At 40.8% G+C, this 21,256-nt stretch overlaps 1 protein-coding gene and 1 long non-coding RNA gene across 2 annotated transcripts in view; both read left to right on the top strand.

Moving 5' to 3' along the window:
• Nucleotides 1-21,256, top strand: part of HS2ST1 (heparan sulfate 2-O-sulfotransferase 1) — a 150,019-nt gene that overhangs the window by 98,681 nt on the left and 30,082 nt on the right. The window contains exon 2 of the mRNA XM_050962214.1: nt 17,580-17,818. Within this exon, the coding sequence (XP_050818171.1) occupies nt 17,580-17,818 (239 nt within the window). The remainder of the gene's footprint in view (nt 1-17,579; nt 17,819-21,256) is intronic.
• Nucleotides 2,242-4,847, top strand: LOC127055347 (uncharacterized). Its single transcript, XR_007775464.1, has 2 exons — nt 2,242-2,579; nt 2,931-4,847. It is a non-coding gene; the product is annotated as an uncharacterized LOC127055347 (long non-coding RNA).

Raw genomic sequence — 21,256 nt, 5'->3', positions numbered from 1 at the left:
ATGGTTATTTCAAATCTATGGAAAATTATGCAGTGTGAGGAAACTGTGAGCATAGTCTTAGAATATTCTAAAAACTTGCAAACCTTTGTTTTTATCTTTCCTCTTATTGCCTCAGCTGAGCAGTAGAACAATAGCTTTGTCTTCATTTGCAAACCAGTGAGGAGGTATCCATTTGGCTTGCTTGTGAAGAAATCTTGTTTTTCAGAGAGGAAACAGGTCGTTTGCAGCCTATTTACCTTAGTCCCATTCCAATTAGTTGAGTTATGATCCAAAGGTGCACAGTGTCATGCTGTGATAAAACAAGCAGAGACTTACAAAGCAGGTTTAAAGAACCAATTTATTTCTTAATATTCAGTGTATTTACTGGATAAAAAACACATTCAAGTTTCCGACTCTTTCATTTACTATGCAGTAGCTTTAACTGAGTGCTATAAAATATAATTTTTGAACACAGGAGAGGTTAATATGGACAAATGTAAAATTCCACAAAACAAGCTTGCTGCACAACTTAACAATCATTCTGTTTTTTGCAGTCCTTGCTACCTTTTTCTGCTCCATTTCAGTTTAAATAGATAGGTTTTCAATGTACAGATCTCCAAGACGAAAATGAGAAAATTTTATATCTATTGCTATTTAAGTTACTGAAGTCAGTGAATTTTTTGCTTACGAATCAGTTTTAACAGATATTATATGAAAATAAATACTTGATTACTGATGATTTGAATATAAAGGAACCAGGGAATACTATAATATGAAATCCTCAGACCTAAACTACGAAGAGCCCCATGAAGATCTAATAGATTTCAACAAAGAAAATGAAACTAGAGCTGTATGATCAAGGGCAGGCCTGCACAACTCGTAAGGCGGCCAGGGCCATATTACTCCATAGAAAACAGCTGAGGGCTGAACCCTGCTCCCCAGTGCTACCAAAACACGCCCCCAGCCCACCCCCGAAACACAACACATACCCCCAGCGCCGCCCACCCCACGTAAACAAACCCTCCTTCCCTGGCGCCACCACGCCAAAACAGCTGTGGGCAAAAAGGAAGGATTGGCATGTGGGAGGGGCTCAGGGCGAGAGTAGGAGTGTGGGGGGTGAGAGCTCTGGCTGGGCTGGGAATGGGAGGTTTGGGGTGTGGGAGGGGCTCAGGTCTGGGGCAGAGGGTTGGGGTGAGGGCTCTGGCTGGGACTGTGGATAAGGTGTTTGGGCTGTTGGAGAGGCTCAGGGCTAGGGTTAAGGGTGTGGTGGGGTGAAAGCTCTGGCTGGGGGTGGGGCAGGGGTGGGGGTGAGTTTGGAGTGCAGGCAGGCTGCTCTGGGACAGGGGCCAGAGAGGACTCTCCCCAGCCCTTTCCCTGCTGGCAGCAGCAAGCTCTGTGGGAGGAGACCCCTTTTCCTGCCCTCTCAGCAGCACACTCACCCCCACCACTGTCACTACATGTTTTCCTAGTGCCCCTCTCAGGTCCAGGAATCTCCCTCTCCTCATCTGTGGTGGCTGCGGGGGGGTGCTGCGTGCGACTCCTTCCATGATGTTGCCGCTGACTGTAGCCTCACTGGGGGTGAGGGATGGGGCTGCCTCCTTGTCCAGCATGGGGCAGGAGCGGTGACTGCGGGCGGGGGGCTGTGTGCTGGTGGAGGGTCTCATTGGAAAATGAAAGAGTCTGAGGGGGAAGGGCAGGCTCAGAGTCAGTCTGCCCTGGCAGTGAAGATGGGGGGCACTAGGACCCTGTGGCAGCAGTTGCTGCAGGGAGACAGTGTGGAGCTGCAGAGGAGAGATAGGGACTCTCTGCTCCAGGGCCAGAAGGTAGCACGGGGGGAGCAAGTCGAGGCTGGGGGACACTCGAGGGAGGCGCAGGGAGATCACCCGGGTTATAAATAACTCAATGCCAGCGGCTTTTTTTTTTTTCTTTCTCCATCGCTTTCTGCGCCCTTCGCCCTTGTTACAGCATTGCCCCCCATCACTACGGAGGCTGCCCTGGGAGCAACCAGCGCAGTAGCCACCCCGCCCCCAACCAAAGGGAGGATTGGCGGGGGGTCTCGGCCCAGTCCTGCCCCCCGAGCTGCAGCTTGAGCCCAGGCCAAACGCCCCTCCCCTCACTTGGCGGAAGTCCCCAGAAGTGACGCACACACTGTACACCAGGCGGGGGACTCGGGAGACGGAGACACGTGCGCTTCTGGCCGTTAGGGCAGTTGGAGCGTGGTCTGTGAGGTTCCTCCCCCACCCCTCCCCAGAGCAGGGGGCGAACCCAGCAGCCCCACCCTGCCGCTTGCCCGCAGGCCGCACAGTGAGCCCAGACAGGCCACATGTTGTGCAGGCCTGATCAATAGAGCATCCATTTGGGAGCTGAAATTATTTTTAATTCTATTATGATTTCCAATAGCTGATGCTGTTTCACCCTATAGACTTCTTCATGTTTTTGCAAAGGGCTGTTATATATGTGATTTATAATGTTGTTGTAACCAGAACTAGAGTGTTTATCATAAAAAATACTTAGCCCTTACATAGTCAATAGTATTAGTTATGCTGGTAGCATATCCATCTACAGACACCAGAGATATAGTTGTGGTAAAATTATCATTGGTAAGCACAAATTCTTAAAATCTCTAAAGTCTTCCGATCTTTTGTCACAGTATGTCAATTGCTGTGCTAAATCAGCAGGAGATGCAGTTTCCAGTATTGGCTGATGCTCATGTGGGGACAAACTGGCTGTATTTTTTCCCTAAATTAAATTTAATTTAGCCAAGAAGGGAAGACTTTCAAGAATGCAAGTGTAACATATTGGAGTGGCTGTGTGTCTTTGCAATCATAGCTTCATGGGATACAATTGGTGATTTATCCTAGCATAATATTGTCTATATATTTTTCCTTAAAGTGATATTTAAGTGATTTAAAAAAAATAATTTTTAATAATCCCTTTCCCTTCCATGCTAGCTGGGTACCCTAGTGGAAGAAGTAAATGACTGCATGTCTGGTGAAAGCTTGTATAAAATCTGTCTCCAGCCTTTCGTACTAAATGGAGTCAGGCAATCTATATTGATCTTGCTTTTTTTCATTCTTTGAAATTGGATTTTGCTTCAGGGAAGGACAAGCACATTTGTATACTGGAACACTTGTGACAATTTTATCCGTATATAAAACAGTTCCATTAACTTTTCCTGTTAACAGCTAAAAACTGCATTGCAAGGTGAAGAGAGAGTAATAAGAAAGAACAAGCTCCATTGTTAAATAATAAACTACAGTTTTGTATATACAGAACAAATCCTATCCCGACTTGTCAGAATTTTTCACTGTAGCTCTTGTAGTTACAGTACTTCGTAACAATTCGCCATGAAAAGCATTTGGCAAATCCCAGAAGCCTCAAGCTGCCTCTCTCCATGATCAGTTATTTCTGTTTCTGACTAAATATCTCACAAGGTTAGTTTTCTTAATAATAATAATTTTTAAAAAAGGCTGAAATTACACAGATGAAAAAAGGAGCTGAATGGTGGCTATCTGTCTGCTTCAGCATTCCTTCCTTATCATGTATTTCATGTATACCATATGTGGTGATGCTGTGAGTAAGGTCAGTTTAAAGTAGGAGAGTTTGCAGAGCCATTTGGCATCTGGTTTATGCAAAAGTAGTAAATCTTGCCACTCTACATTATGGTGCATGAAACGTTTCTGTAACAATTTCATTATGTAAATTTGTAATGAATGTTAACTACATCATTATAGCATCACAGGATACTGTAGTTCTGGTTGAAGAGGCACTTTTAGTATAAGCCTTTATTTTCAAGTACTTACAATTTTTTTTCAAAAAGCAATACTTTAGGGCAGCGGTAGGCCACCTAAAGCATGGGTGCCGAAGGCGGCACACGAGCTGATTTTCAGTGGCACTCACACTTCCTGGGTCCTGGCCACTGGTCCGGGGGGCTCTGCATTTTATTTTAGTTTTAAATTAAGTTTCTTAAACATTTTAAGAACCTTGTTTACTTTACATACAGCAATAGTTTAGTTATTATAGACTTATAGAAAGAGACCTTCTAAAAATGTTAAATGTATTACTGGCACGCAAAACCTTAAATCGGAGAATAAATGAAGACTCGGCACACCACTTCTGAAAGATTGCCAACCCCTGCTTTAGGAGCTTCAGTTCACTGTTTGTCTGTCTGTCTTCCTCCCTCCCCCAGTTTACTTTGTATGGTCACCCATACCAACAAGTTTCTTACAAATAAATGTAATTCCATAGTCAAGATTGTTTGTAACCTTTCCTGATGTCTAACTGTTTGTTTATTTAAAGGAACACAATGAAGTAATTTGGTCCCTAAATTTTACCCGACTTTGGGGTTCTAGATATCTGTGGTTTTGTTTATTTTTTAAACCTATACTTGCTGAAAAGTTACCTAAATGACACAAAATACCTACTGTTTGACCAATTGGTGCTAATGCAAAGTTAGACGAGAAAGTGCAAGGTAACAATAACGGATTCTGTTTCCAGAGCTTAGATGACATCATTCCTAGGTATTATGAATAAACAAAATGAACCATGTTGGCTTGTGTTCTCTATGGAAAAATAAAATGTGTTTTGGGAGAAGAAATCAGTACTCTTGATTGATATAAAATTCAAATTCAAGTGTTATCTTTCAAATTGGATATTTAACAGGAATTTATAAGTAAAACACTTAGTTGAAGGCCTAACAAGCAAAAATATATACACAAACTACAGAGGAACCTCAGAGTTATGAACAACAGACTTATGAACTGACCAGTCAACCACACACCTCATTTGGAACGAGAAGTATTCAAACAGGCAGCAGCAGAGACAAAAAAAAAAAAAAGCACAAATAAAGTACAGTACTGTTAAAAAAACATTTTAAAGGGGGGGAGAGCAGCTTTTTCTTCTTTATAGTAAAATTTCAAAGCTATGTTAAGACAATGTTCAGTTGTAAACTTTTGAAAGTATTCACTGTCTACCAAGAAATAAAAAATTATGACCAAAAATTAATCCTGAACTTAGTATTGCATAAAATTGCTACTGACAAGTCTTCTGTCAAATATCTATAGAACAGTGGGCAATGTAGAATCTGATGTTTAGATATAATACATATGTAGAATAGTGAGAGGAATTCAGCTTTAGGACAGAATTTTCTAGTTGGATATTTTAAACCAAACCTTTAACTGTTTTATAACACATTTCTGTGTGCATAGTTGTATAGCATACAGTATGGCTTTACATTCTTGTTCTAAATAAAGCTCCGACAAAAATGCTGTCTTGAAAGTAAATGAGCATTAAACACCAATGAAACAGTAGCAGGATTTCAGCATCAGTAGTTCTAAATTTCAGACAGCTGCTACATTACATTTTAGTTGATGATCTCAAAGCCCAGCAAGAGCAGAGTCCTATTTGTTCCCGTGTTTTTCACCCGCCAATAGCACGAAGGACCAGGTTTTTGCTGGAGTGTGAAAATAATTGTTTTTTATAGATTGTCGTAAACACCATTTGTTTTCCCCTTTATTCTAAAGATCCTTTACCAGTATTAGAGAAAAAAAATATTTTGGACATTGTTAGCACCATTTACCTGCTATTGGCACCCAGATTTTAGCTATCCTGGATTATTTGTTGATCTTAAAGAGCTCAGGGTTAGTAGTTTCACTGGAGTTCACTTGGCGCACCCCCTTGCAGCGTCCCAGGGCCATGAGCCCCCCACCTATGCTCAGCTCCAGCTGTGGCTTGGTGGTGGCTGCTTCCAGGACTGCACACTCTTGTCCCGCAGCTGTGGCCAGCTCCGAAGCGGAGACTATGCACCCCCCGCTGTGGCTGTTGAAGCTGGGGCTTGGCCTGTCAGTCCTATCGCCCCTTCATGGGATTCCATTCCTCCCCCCAACTAGCCTTGCCCCCCGGTTATTTTTAGTAATGTCACGGACAGGTCAAAGGCTCCAGTGAATTTTTGTTTATTGCCCATGACCTGTCCATGACTTTACTAAAAATAAGTGACAAAATCTTAACCGTATCCGTATGTATGCAACAACTAGCCCTCCTTCCCTGCTACTACAGAGGCTTATAAAACGTGGATTTGGTATTTGTAATTAGGCCAGTCTTTTATATCCACAAGCACAAGACACACAGTATGGATGCATGACGCCAACGGCTGCTGACCAGAAACTTATCTCGAGTGAATGGGGAAAATGCACACCCAGAAGCAGAATGTATGTAGACAGCACATATCGAAGAATCACAGTTACTGATATAGGTAGGATCAGATCACTCCCAGTTTGAAACTAATGTTTAGACTATAGCTCTGATACCACTTAAAGCAGCTGTGGTCAGATGTGTGTATATGTATTCTTTCTGTGTACCTTCCCAGCTCTGTGCAGACAGCTGGCACAGCGACCTCGAGCAAACCTCCCAGATCCGTTATGATACGAAGGCACCTGGCCAGGTTTATTGTCGATGAAGCACAGTCCTAGCTCCCCGGATCATATTTACAGTTACACTAGCACATATATGCCTGTGACAATGGGCACAGCTCAGTGAATGGCGGGACTTTCCATTCCTCCCTAGGCTGGCCAGACAGTGCCTTTGAGACCCCATTTTATACATCAGTACAAACTAGTTATGTACTGCCCCTCTGGCGCAGTTAGTTTACACCCTCTGACATAGCTGGTTACCACCCGTCACCCTGTACATCTCTGTCCATCACACTGTCATCCTGATCTTCTTTAGGATGGGTCAGCGTGTTCCTGTTATCTTTAGGGAATGTGTTGGTACCGAGCTGTTCTGGTACCACTCTTCTGGATTGTGTTTGCGCTCTGTGCCTAGCGCTTCTTCGGAATGTGCTTTTTGGCAGTATCAGCCCTGTTCTGTGAGCAGGGTCTGCCTCTTACAGTCTGATTTTGTTTTATATCAGCGAAGTCTTGACCACTACTTTAGCTCAGGCCTCATACCAGGCCTCAAGGGCCTATGTTTCAGGCCCTCTTCCTGCTACAGCACCCTGTGGGTCAGTCCACAGGCATTGTCTCAATAATCCCCAAAAGTCCCAGCTCTAAAATACCTTTAGAAATGTGAGGTAAGCAAAACATTGGAACTGAAATTATAGAAACATACCAGCTGTGCCCAGTGAGGGACAGTTCCTGTTTTACAGACAGATGCTTATAACTTCCCACGTATTTTGGAACTCAGAGCTCAATTTTGAACAGCTTTTTATTTATTTATTTATTTTAACATAAAATCTATGTGAAAGGAATGGTTAGAGCTGGGACTTCTGAGCCAGCCCTCTGTCACATCAACTCCAGTTAAGGGAGATAAATTGGAACTGGCTAGAGACACCTTTACCTGATTGACAAAGGGGAAACAGCTATCCCCCTAAATAGCCTGAGGCTGCATAAAAGCCTCAGAGGAAGGAAGACGGGGGGCAGACAGAAAAGGGGAAGTCAGAGAATGGAAAGAGAGTGGGAGCTCTTCTCTCCTGGCTGCAGAGACTGAAAAGTCCGTAAGGCTGAATCCTCCAAGCTGGCTGAGGTGAGAAGGTGGTGGGAATTGCACACTGTAAATAAACTGCACCGGTGCTGAGCTAGAAGGTCTCGGAGTGGTTTTTGGAGCAAAGCAGAGGCAGGAGCAAAGGGGGCACTGCTATGCCCTGTTACTTTTTCAGAACAGATGGTCTTTTCTTCCTAAAATCATAATTTTGGAGTAAATTTTTTATATGCTTGACTACAAGTCTGTCTTTCTTTTTTTTTTATTAGCTATATACAGTGCCTCTAGAACTCTGAGCCTTATAAAAAACTTCTGTTTCCATCATCATAGCCAAGATGAAGTGGACAAAAGCAAGCTCTTTTGAATCAACAAGTACTTCAGCATGGACATTAAATTAAAAGCTTTTGGCATTAGAATATCTCATACGATCAGATTGTTCTTAAAAATAAAAGTAGATTGAAATAAGATTCTGCAGGATCTGAGAGCTGGTAAATACATCCACTTCAGTTTCCTTAATCCAATTTAAGAAAAACGTCCGTTTAGGGAGGCGGGATGTGTATTTGGGTTCTGCTAGTTATTCAATTAACTTCAACAACTAATTGTATTGGGAGACAGAAGAAACTCAGATATAATCTCCTTCAAAAAATTTAATTTTATGCTCAGATACTCTGATACTGTTAGTCTGTGGGGAAGGAGACGGTCTCAACAAAAGTAAACTTAAATCCTGGTTCTTTTAGAGCCTTCAGGATAAAAATTGCTCTATAAAGTAAATTTAAGATTTGTAAAATTTAGTTCATTACTCTTTAAGTAGAGTGTATATCTTTAAATTTCGTTTGGGAGCATACTACTTTGTTCCTAGTTAGGACTTGCATGTATGAACTAAGTATTATTGTAAACTTAGTTTTTAATGACTAAACAGGCAAGAGTTTTTTGAGAATGGAAAGGATGCTAAAAAGTATTGTTAAAGAAAATTACAGTGATTAGTTTTAAGAGTTATTTATTTAAAAAAAAATTCTGAAGCTGAGTTTTCAAACCTGTTTAGAAGAATGTCACTGTTCTGTTTCCTTCAAAACTATATGTACTGATGTCTCTCTCATTGGGGGCTGCCTTTTCAACTGTTACTTTCCAGCAGGCAGTTTTCTTTGAGGGTGAACCATCAACAAAATCTTCTCTTCAGCTCCCAATGCATATATTATATCCTTTGTGTGTGAATTTTCATTGATATCAGTGGAAATTTGCACACAAGTAAAGAGCACAGAAGAGCAATTTTAATTCTGGATGAAGAATAATTTTGCCATTACAGTTTGGGAAAGGAAAATGAATATATGATGTTTCCATAGTAGGTTTAAAGTCTTACAAGTGACTAAATATATCTGTTTCTTGTATAAACTGAGTCATATCTACTTGCTCTAAGGAGACACAGACTTTACTGCTTTTATTCCTGTTGGTACTAAGAGCCAGCACATTAAGAGGCTAGAAAATATTTCTTCTTTTACATCAACAGAATAGTATATTGTTACAAAGACTAAGGCCTTCCTTGTCCGTATTCAAAGTTACATGGATTTAAATGAAAGTGTGGTTTTTAAACTATTTAGTTAAGCCAGTGCAAAACCTTTTGTTGGACATTGATATTTCAGTTAATATCTGGCTTATATGATTTAGCTTAACTATAAAGCTAGGTTTAAATTGAAGCCAGTGGGACTACAGAGTCCCTGAGGGAGGCCATCTTTTGGCCTGCAGGATCTCTTTCTAGTAAGAGAGCGTTAACCTAATTTGACCCTTATGCCTGATCTACGCACAGTTCACTGGTTTAACTAAATTTACAGGTTCAAATTTAACCAGTAAAAGACCAATTTAAATTAATGTGTCCACACATGCGTTCTCACCAGTTTAGCTCAAATAGTTTTAAAATTAATTTAATTTAGTGCTGTCGATTAATCACAGCTAACTCATGTGATTGATTAAAAAAAATTGTGATTAAAAAAATTAATTGCAGTTTTAATTGCACTGTTAAATTTCAATTGGTATCCTATTTAATTTTTTTCGATGTTTTCTACATTTTCATATATATTGATTTCAATTACAACATAATACAAAGTATATTATTTTTATTACAAATTTTTGCACTGTAAAAATGATATAGTATTTTTCAGTTCATCTCATACAAGCACTGTAGTGTAATCTTTGTTGTGAATGTGCAATTTACAAATGTAGATTTTTGTTGTTGTTACATAACTGCACTCAAAAGCAAAGTAGAACTTTAGAGCAGTGGTTCCCAAACTTTAAGAGCCCATTAACCATGAAGTTTAAATTTCCTCAGTGTGATGGATGCGCTTGCTTTGCTCTGCATAGCTCTTGGAAGTCCGGAACCACTGGAGAAAGATAAAGCCTCAGGTCTGGTTTGGCATCAAGTCTGTTTCTGTATTTCGTTTTCAGTTGTGCATACGAGGAAAATGCTCTATCGCATAAGTGTGTTGTTGAAAATGGTAACAAAACTGCAGCAGCATTTTCTGCCAGAAGGGGGTACTCGTTTCTTAAACTCAGCCAAAAGTTGATCCGTGACAGATTTCTGAAACTCCTTTTCAGTTCATAATCACGGGAGGAGATCTCATTCAATTTCTCTTTTTCTTCAGTGTTCGATATCTGTGTTGAGAAAGTGGTATCATCAAAAGGGCTTGCAAATCCAGTCATCCTTGCCTTACATAGCTGGAAAGCAATCTCTGAAAGTTGTGCAAAGTCCTTTTAGGTGTGTAATTATATTGGATTTAGTGCACTGATGCAACTGAAGTTTATCATTCTGCCAGGAAGTCATGAAGCTTACTGAAACACTCAGTTTGATTGTTTTCCAAACAACTTTCTCAGAACTGCAACTTCTTTATCATGGATTCAACTCGCTCTTGCACGTTGAAAACTGTTATATTGAGACCTTGAAGAGATAAATTTAGGTCATTAATTCTTGAGAAAATATCTGCTGAATAAGCTAGGCTCTGGAGCCAGACATTATTTTCCGTACAGCTGGCAAGGTGGAAAGGGTGGCTGTTGGAAAAAAAACAAACTAGGATTTCCATTCTAAGCTCAAACAAGCACACAAGGATTTTGCCCCGTGAAAGCCATCTAACTTCAGTATGGGTCAACAGACAATCGTGTATACTACCCATTTCTTCACAAAGAACGTGAAATATTCTGGAATTCGTTGGCTGTGATTTTATGAAATTCACCATTTTCACTGCATTGTCCAGCATTTCCTTCAGTCCCTCAGGCATACGTTTTGTTGCAAGGGCTTGTCTGTGGATGCTGCAATGAATCCAAGAGACTTTTGATGCAACCTTTTTTGTTCAAACTACAAATCCAGTATACTTCCCTGTCATTGATGTGGCCCCATTAGTGCAAATGCCTAGGCAATGAGACCAATCTATTTCCTTTTCATGAAAATATGCATTAGTCAGATGTACATTGTTCCAATGGCCTGCAAAACAACAAGTCTTCTTCAACCAGACCTTAATTCACAGAATATGCAAACCAGTAGCAAAAGAGCTAGATTAGCTACATCAGTTGTTTCATCCAACTGTATAGCATAATATGGACTATATTTCACTCTCTGTACAATTGTCTCTACATTATTTGACATGTCATTAATTCTTCATGACAACATATTATTGGACAAAGGTATCATGTCAATCCTTTTTGCTGCCTTTTCTCCAAGCATGCAATGAACTATATCTTTTATACATGGACCAATCAAGCTCTCTGCTATGGTATGGGCTTCTGTTGCTTTTGCTACTCAGTAGCTTACACGGTATGATGCTTCAAGTGCATTTTCATTATCAGTACGTGCTTTGGATATAAAACTGGTCATGTCACTTTTCCTCTCAGCTAATTTTCACTTATAAAAATCAACAGGCTTGTCGAGTTGTGCAGGATGCCTAGTTTCTAAATGGCGCCGAAGTAGAGAAGGTTTGAGGCTGCTGTTTGCTAGAACATCACCACAAATCTCACACAGTGGTTTTGGACATTCTTGATCACCAATGCATGTAAAGCCATATTTTATATAATCGTCGTCTTTTCTTTGTAAGTGACTTTCCAGGACCATCATAATCATTAGACTTAGATTTTCAACAGTGTGAACTTGAGGAAACACTAGCTGATTCTTCGTCTTTACACTTTTCTTTTTCAGCCACTTATCCATTGAACTTGTGTACAAAAGTTCTAATAAAAACAACACAGAGAGACTGCTAACAACCAACAAACTAGAAAATGAGAAGTGTCACTGAAGCAAAACAGCACTGCAGAGAGAATGACAATTACTGAGGCACCTTGACACTGCTACACTGGCTTCAACATGCTTCTGGCTGGTTTGGTAGCAAACAGCTTTTCTTCTGCCATGAGGTCTCTCCCTACGAGGGCATCCTGCAAGGGACAAATTAGCTTGGACCCCTCCTCCCCATGTACGGCCTGGCCCCTGCTTACTCTGCTCTCCATACCAACTTCCCCTGTCTAACAAGGACAGCTGCCACCTGCGGGTCTGAGGGGGTCTCAGCTGCCACTCTACCCACCATAGGGCTCAGGCTACTAGCCCCGTGCCAGTGTCTGGGCTGCTGGATCCGCACTCCGTGGGGCTCCTGCTGCTGGACCCCATTGAGCTTGTGTTGCAGGTCCCACTAACCGCCAGGGCTCGGGCTGCCAGCCCCAACTGCCTGGCCCCACTCTCCCTGGGGCTCAGGCTGCCAGCCCCATGCGGAGTGCTGGGATTTGGGCTGCCGGATCCCCCACTGATGGGGGTCAGAGCTCAGGTTGCCGACCCCAACTGCCCAGCCCTGCTCTTCCTCAGGCTCGGGCTGCTGGCTCCCCTGCTGATGAGGGTGGAGGGCTCGGGCTGCCAGCCCCAACTGCCAGGCCCTACTCTCCCTGGGGCTCGGGCTGCCAGCCCCACACTAGGGCTCAGGGGGCAGGGCTCGGGCTGCTTGGCCCCGCTCTTCCTGAGGCTCGGGCTGCCAGCTCCCCCGCTGATGGGGGGGCAGGGCTCGGACTGCCAGCCTCAACTGCCCGGCCCCGCTCTTCCTGGGGCTTGGGCTGTCTGCCCTGCAACCGGGTCCCACGTGCTGCTTCCAGTGCCGAGGTTCTCTGGTCACCATTAGTGAAATTTTTCTTGCCGAACCCCTTGTAATGTTCTGCAAACCCCCAGGGGTTCACAAACCCCAGTTTGGGAACCACTGCTTTAGAGCCTACAAGTCCACTCAGTCCAACTTCTTTTTCAGCCAATCGCTAACACAAACAAGTTTGTTTACATTTACAGGAGATAATGCTGCCCTCTTATTTACAATGTCACCAGAAAGTGAGAACAAGCATTTGCATGGCACTTTGTTAGCCTGCATCGCAAGGATATGCTAAACATTTATATATTCTCACCGTGTCGCTAAAGGCCTCGTAGTGTAGCCATAGCCTATGTCTTTAGCTGGTTGAAAAGCACGATTTAGCAGTTTTTTCAAGCTTGTTGCATTCTTAAAACACTTTTGTGCAAAATGGTAAGCTTGAGTGCTCAAAGTTCTCTGGCAATTTCTTCAAAGGAGTGTTTGGATGTGAATGTGTTGGTTTTTTTGTTTCCTTCCTCCTTACTGATTTTGCCTCCAGTGAAGCATCTGTATACTGGCACATGTACAGAGCTCCTCTTTCAGCATACTCTAATCTTGTCTACATTGGAGTTCTTTGCATTGGTGTAGCTACAGCGGTACAAACCCTGCTGTAGATATGCTGCACTGGTGTAAGAAAAGTGCAGATTATCTCTGTTTTATTTCTGCCATCTGAGATACTGTTCAATATTCGTGCCACTGTGGGCAACAGAGCAGTATCTGTCTTGTGTGAAGTGGAGAAGGTGAACCTATGTGTGTCATGCTCCCTTCAGCTGTGTGGTGGTATAACCATTCGGATTCCACATCTACTCTTGATATTTGCACATGCCGAAGGGGTTATCTTTTGTGATCTACGCGCAGTTTTTATACTAGTATAACTAATTTGGTTAGGAGTATGATTTTTTTTTAAACTGAAATAGTTATACCAGCACAACACTTAGCATGGATGCAGTTATACTAGTATAAGCACTTCTATATGGTTATTGTGGAGTCAGTACTAGAGGAGTTGCACCGATTTAATTGTGCTTGTAAAGTTAAGTGATACAACTACTTTGGCTAGACAAGACCATAGGAATGTTAAATCTAGTCTTTCCTAATTTTACTGGAAGACTTCCTTGGTGTCACAACTCATTTTGTTGTGAGTTCCAACTTCTTAATTGAATGTGCCAGTGTGTTGAGTTCTTAACAAAGACATCATTTATCCAATATGTTAACAAAAAGAGTTGTAAACAGCTCAGCTACAGATCCTTTCACTAGCTTGTGTCATTGTGGTGGTCATTTAACTGGTTCTCCAGACATAGTCTTCCCAGGCAGGCTATTTCACAAATTGAAATCATGCAGGGAACATGGCAGCTTTCTGGAGTTTTAGCTTAATGATATTCAGAATGTGCTAATAAGCCGCCACATTACACAACTAGGTGAAGTTACTATTTTTTAAAAAGTTAATATTAGGTTTCCTTTAATCTGCTATCTGCTGAATTAAGTGACTTATTCTAGGAAAAAAAACACAAAATTCTTCTTTTCTTTCTAGATCTTTCAGTTCAGGCAAATGGGTAAGACTAGACTTTCAATTGTCAATTGAGAAATACATGAATCGTTTACAGGCAATTTCACACCCATCTGGGCTGCAAGAGGAAACCTCGTCTGTCAGTGGTTACAGTGCTGCCAGCACTACTCGGTTCAAGACTGTGCACAGCAGAAAGAAATGCATACATCTGTACTTCTTTGTTCTTAATATTATTATTGTGGTAGCAACCAATGGCCCCATTCAGGATTGGGGCTTTGTATTAGGAGTTGTACAGGTACTTTGAAAGAGATGGTACTGCCTGAAGAGTCTGCAGTCGAAAACAAGACTTCGGAAATGAGTGTAACAAACAGTAGGAGAGAAGTTGTAGGAGTTAGCTGAGGGCAGTGATAATATTTGCTTTCATAGGCTACTTGTGTGCACAGCTTGATAGTTCTACATTGTTTTTTTTTAATATTTCACATTTAAACTGTGGTATAGAGGTAGGGTGAAGGAGAACAGTATGAAGTGGTGAGTTAGGAGCACAAGAGGAGGAAGAAAAGTGAAGACCAAAGTGATGGAAGAGGAGATAGGGAATGAGAAAGGAGAGAGGGAGGATGCAGTTCTACTAAGTGCCATGCATCCTTCATTACAATCTCATATTTGGCAGTCCTGTCACACTTGCCTGCATTGCAGGTAAAATCTTATGCATATATGAGAGTGAGAAACTTTCCCTGAACTCCATTTGGCCTAGAGGGAAAGTGCATTGGGCTGAGAGCCAGGATTGAACATTAGATACTTATCTCACCGGTTCATAACCCTTACTACTGAGCAAAGCTTCATACTGTAAGCTAAGAGGAAGACAAGTATTATCCATTTTACAAGTAAGGTAATCGAGAAGTTGCCCATGGTCACTTCAAGCAGACCTGGGATAATAACTCAGATCTCTAGTATGACAGAGCAGACTGTCACCCATTCTGTCACGCTGACTTTCAGAATGAGTGTGCCAAATCAGTAAATATAGCTATGCAGTCTATAACCACTGCTGTAAACACTAGACCACACTGCCCTTGAGCAAGGAAGAGAAGCCAGGATCATAACTAACATTCCCCTATTGCCGCACATAGCTGTGCTGCACTGAGTGTGTGTCATAACATCCTTCTAGGACAGTGGTCCCCAAACTGGGGGGCACACCCTTCTGGGGTGTGTGTGTAGGAACTTTAGATGGGGGACCAGGCCAGTGTAGAACTGATAAATGAAATTGTTTTTAATTTATTAATGTAACTTCTGTTCACCATCCACACTACACTTGCCTACACTGTAACTTCTGTTCCATATTGTAATTCAAACCCCATTTTAAAAAGTTCACTCCATTTTGTAAAAGCTTCCTCCAACCTTCATTTTTGCAAACCCTGCTGTAATCTTATTAGTTTAGTTTAGATGTGTGAATGAGGTATGTATGGATGACGGAATCAACCTCCAGCCCCAGCCTGTCCTGGTGAGATAAAGTTCAAATACCAATGGCTGAAGACCTAGACAACAGCCCTAAACAAAGTAAGAAGCATCCACCCTAAAAAGAAAAGGACAACAGAACAACAGAAGGAAGATCAAAGCTAAGTTCAAGGGAAAGTCACGCCTGCAATTGATGGGTGATAGTCCAAACCCAGAGGCAGCGTGACATAGCAAGACCTATAGACTTTGAATCCAAAATAAAAGCCTATAAAAAAGAATGGTGAGATGAGAGACTCTGGGTAACATTCTGCTGCCAACATGGAAGGACATCAGTGCCTGCCCAACAGAGATCCAGCTTGTCCTTGTACCTGGCTTTCCTGGCCAGTTAGCCGCCACAAGCTACGAATCCAAGCTACAAAATCAAGCTAAGAACTTAAGCTATCTTCAGGACTGGTAACTATGCAGCAGCTGCAGAACATCTGATGGGTGTGTGTGTGTGTGTGTGTGTGTGTGTGTAGGTATTAGGTATAATGTATGTGTATAAGAATTAAGATATTAGTTATTAGTCATAAATCAAATTGTTACCATAATAAATGTGGTATCTTTGTCTTGCCCCCTGAAAAGATCCTGTGTGGTTTTGTCTGTACAACACCAGCCCCTACAGGGGGCAAGAAGGAAACACCACCCAGCCCTGGCCACAGCTCCTGTCTCAGGCCCTGTTCCCAACCTTACGCCCTCAGTCCGTGGCTGCAGCTCTGGCCCCACTCCTGGCCTCCGCCGCACCTCTGGCTACAACTGTGGCCCTGCTCCTGGTCCCACCTCTGACCGTGGCTTCCAGGGGGCATGGACAGATTCCACTACTGGTAAGGGAGGAGCACGACAGAAAAAAATTGGGGACCACTGCTCTAGGAAATACTCCATGTAAAGGACAACAGCTTATTTTTACTAACAATTACTCCTTTAGTTCAAGTAGAAAAGGTTTGTGATGTGAATCTCTTGATCCTGAGCTCAAAGCTTGTTGTTGACCCATGTGGGGAGAAAAGGTACACCATTAAAGACAGTTGTATCATAATGCATAATTCTAAAAAGATGTTTTGAAATTTAAATTGTGAATGGTGGTGGGTGCTCTGTTTAGCCTGAATAGAACAAAGCTTTTGAATTTTGTCTGGGTCAACACAAAGTATGTTTGGCATACTGTAGAGCCATAACGATTTGCTTCTCGTTTTCCAAGTAGCTTTGATATTTGAAGAGGAGACCAATTGCCCAGAGCATTGTCCTTCTTGTAAAAGGAATTTTTATTTGTAGCTTTTTTTCTCTTCCTTGTGTTTGATAAAGTTTTGTATTCAATGCAATAATTTTGCCCCCTAATGTAAATAATTTCATAAGCGTCTCCTGTTTCTTTTCTTGTCAAATTTGGGTGTAATACAGCTAATTAGATTTTTGCAAAACCATACATTGAAGTATTTACACATGAGGAGTTGTCTTAATTGGAATAAGAACAATAATTCTTTTATTTAAACTCCCAGTGCCTCTTCACCATTAATTGACTAAACCATCTATGGTCAGTGATTTTACTGGGTTCTTTTTAAAGACATATTTTATACTTTACTTTAATATTTGATTTAATTATTCCTTTTACCTAGTATCATTTCTGAGTACTGGGTATTTTATAGGATTTTTGGGTGGACTTGTGAGAAGTGTTACCATTTTGATACAGCATCAGAGACAACTTTTTAAAGAAAACAGGGTAGCTTCTTTTAATGCTAACATAGTCAGAGGAAAGAATATCATACACTGTTTATCAGTTTCCAGGCAACATATTCTGTCTCCAAGCATAATTTAGCTTAATCTATAAAAACTCATTGTGCGGGAATGGAAAATTTTAAATCCAGACGTTAAAAAACAAACAATTAGTAGTTATTTTCTTTATTAGTAAGATGGTTTTTAACCTTTATTGTCATTTTAATTCTAAGGACGGAATTTCAAGATCACTATCTACTTCTTCATTATCACTGAAAGCTTAGTTTTTCTGTTACTCTTTACAGAAAGAGCTATTGCAAGACATGAAGTCAGAGAAATAGAACAACGTCATACAATAGATAGTCCTCGACAAGATGCAACTCTGGATGAAGATGATGATGTGGTGATCATTTACAACAGAGTACCTAAAACTGCAAGCACATCCTTCACAAATATTGCCTATGACCTTTGTGCAAAGAACAAATATCATGTTCTGCATATCAATACAACCAAAAATAATCCTGTTATGTCACTGCAAGATCAGGTAAGTTAATTTGTGGAGATGATGATATGGGCTTTTAGCCACTTCAGCAGTTTTAATATATTAGATATTTTATTGTATGTTCAGCACTATTCAGGAAAAAGCATTTTGAGTGTGTACATACGTCCACAAAGAGTAGTAATTTGCTATTATAAATATAACCGGAGGAACAGATGGAATTGGGTGTCATTATAATGTAGCTTTATTAAATAAGTTTATAATTAGAATGACATTTTGGCCTGGTCCACACTACAGCGTTAAATCGATTTAAACAGCATTAAATCGATTTAACGCTGTACCCGTCCACACTACAAGGCACTTAAAATCGATTTTAAGGGGTCTTAAAATCGATTTCTGTACTCCTGCTCAACGAGAGGAGTAACCCTAAAATCGATATTACTATATCGATTTAGGGTTAGTGTGGGCGGAAATCGAAGTTATTGGTCCCATTCTTTTATTGAGTTACCCAGAGTGCACCGCTCCGGAAATCGATGGTAGCCTGGGACCATGGACGCACACCACTGAACTAATGTGCCCTAGTGTGGACACGTAAAATCGATTTTATAAAACCTGTTTTGTAAAATCGATTTTATTAATTTCGATTTTACTCTGTAGTGTGGACGTGGCCTTACTCCATATATGGAGAAAGTTAATATTGTTTCATTATGTAACAGGGTTAATTTACCACACTACTTGGCATGATAGAAGTCTCTGCTTAAAGGTCAAAGACTAGAATAAAAAGGAGTACGGTGGCTCAGGACTGACCTGCATTGGCATAGCAATGTGTAATGCTTGTCTAGTATATAGTTTATTCACGTTATGCTTGGCTGTGCATAGTGCTTCCATTTCACCACTTTAACGTGTATCAAAGTTAACTCTCCAAAAATATATTTTAAATGAGAAGAATAAAAAGCTCATTTAGCTAGGTGAGTTATAAATTACTGGAGAGGAAATAATATAATGCAATGAACATCTCAAGGAAAATTGTATTAGGAAGTGTTTGGTATTATATAATGTTCAGCAAGTTTTCAGTTCACTTCTCTGTCCCTGAATATTTCTAAGTTCTTCTTTAAACCCTATTCTTTAAAAATCCCATACTACATAATGTTGCTCTGCTTGCAGTGTTTAGCTTAACAGAAAAACATTACTTGCAAAATTAGTTGTGCACTGTTATGTATCTAATTTGCCAATGCAGTTCTGTGAGTAAATTCACAAATGTAATTGCATATGCAAGTGACCAATTAGACCTGTTAAAGTATCCAGTTGTCCAATTTGCATATGAAATCATGTACCTGAATTAGTTTCACAAATGCACATTCCTGACTTTGAAAATCAGATCCCAAATCTCTGTTAGCCTATTTTTTCTGTAATATAAGTGAACATGGATCAACTAAATATAGCATTACTGGTAATGCTATAGCTGCTTGTGGCATGTTGTCAAGTCAGGATCAAGATTCTGCATTGTTGTTTCACCTCAGTAGCCCTTAGTTATAAGTAAAATAAAACAAGAATAATCATTGGTGGGGATAGTGAGCTGTTTTCTTAACAAGTAATTGAACTGTGTGTGTCTGTCTCTGAGAGAGAACCTACGATTGAAACATATTTGGTTTTATTTCAGGATTTGGATAATTTAAATTCAGAAAGCAGTGTTTCAATGGACAATATGAATCACTGACTTAAAGAAACTGAAGTGATTTTTGTACCTAGGCTTCTGCCAACTATATAGTAAATATTTGATAAGTCAATATTTTTTTAAAATAAAAACTCTGGGAAGGATGTAGCACCTTCAAGCTTCAGGGCAACCTCTATGGGCTTAACTCTACTGTGTGGCTGTTACTAGCACAAACTAAAAGGTACCTAGTTCACATTAATGTAGTCCTCTTCAAACAAGTCTATGTTAATGTAAACTAGATACCTTTTAGTTCACACTAGCAGCATCCCCATCAGGGAGATGTAGTACTTCGGTGTGCATTGCAGTTCACGCCCCTGTAGCCCAAATTATTAGGTTGTGTAGACAAGCCCTAACTTTTTGGGGTGATGAAACTTATCTTGGTGACAGGTTAAGCGATTCCTTCCTACGTAGGATTTCTACTTCTTGATCCTGGACACAGTACCAAACTTGATGGATCACTGTTCTGCTTCAGTGTAGCAGTCTGTGTTCCTAAATGCAGAGTGGTCAGTTGTCATGATTTCCTCAAGTCCTTCTCAGAACTGGGGAATCACAAGTTTTCTGTCCACCCCTTGTTGTTTCTCCTGCAAAATTTTGGATTTTTTGGCAGCCAGTCAAGGGCTGGTTGCTGTGACTCCATTCCCTTTAGAACCAGCCAGTAAGGCTGCTGCTATACGATCATCTGTTCCACCCTTCCTCCAATAAGCAACTTAGATGACACTGCGAGGGAGGAAATTATCTCCAGAAAATGGAATAATAAAATAACCCGCAGGAAAAATACAGCCAGAGAAAGAGAGGTGATGACAGCAAGGCAGTGGGAAGAAGCAGGAATCCAATAGCAAAATGGTTAGCCCTGCCTATTGGAAGAAGAGGACCATAGTAGTGGAGCAGCTGCTGCTGTTGACAAGAGGTGCATACAGCCTGGGAAGTAAGAGGCCTCAGACTAAAGTAACTGTATTTCTCAAAGTGGATATTTTCCACTAACTTAGTGCTCTGAATAAGTTCATCATGAAGCACTGAACAAATGTCGTCATTATCATTCACCTTGAGCAAAAAGACAGTTTTGGTAGTTTCTTTAGAATTTTCTCTTCACCCCATACTGCATTCATTCTACTGGACTGTTTGTTCCTGGTAAACGCAAAGCTAATTCTACTCAGTATAGCAATATGTCTTGAACAAATATTTAGAAGTTATAAACAAAGCCAACATCATAATGAAAAGTTGGAACATTTCAGGTGTCTTAAAATAAGTTCCTGGGACAGACAGTCATAGGAAAAAGCTAGATATATGGTCAGTACTGCAGAGAGGAAGAAGGATTGATTTAGGGGACAAGGAGAGGTAATTGGTGGATTGGAAGTAAATTATGTTGTAGGACACCAGTTTTGTGCTGTATGCACTTTTCTTTAATGTAAATTTCCCCCGGCTTATTTTGCTGAGTTGATATAGGACCTTCTAGCCCCTCCTTTTAGGTCACTGGAATCATTTTAAGCTTCCAGTTACCTAGAAAACTGTACTTCTTCATTCATTCCTGTTTTCCTTGCAGTACTTCTTAGCTCCTCTGAGTACGTTTGATCCAGTTTTCAATTCAGTGAAGCTCAGTTGAGCTAACACCTATTAGGAGCTCTGAAATAAACTTTGAGTTATTTTTCCAAAAATACCTGGAAAACACTTTTTTAGAAACTCATTCACACTTACTTGTATTTTCCAAAATAACCTCAAAGATCTTACTTAGTTTGGACACAAACTTGAATCATTCACTCTTTTTTGAGCCC

This window comes from Gopherus flavomarginatus, chromosome 7 (assembly GCF_025201925.1).
Source record: "Gopherus flavomarginatus isolate rGopFla2 chromosome 7, rGopFla2.mat.asm, whole genome shotgun sequence".
Taxonomy (NCBI): Eukaryota; Metazoa; Chordata; order Testudines; family Testudinidae; genus Gopherus; species Gopherus flavomarginatus.
Note: the sequence above shows the minus strand (reverse complement) of the source record. Positions and strands in the feature narration are given on the sequence as shown.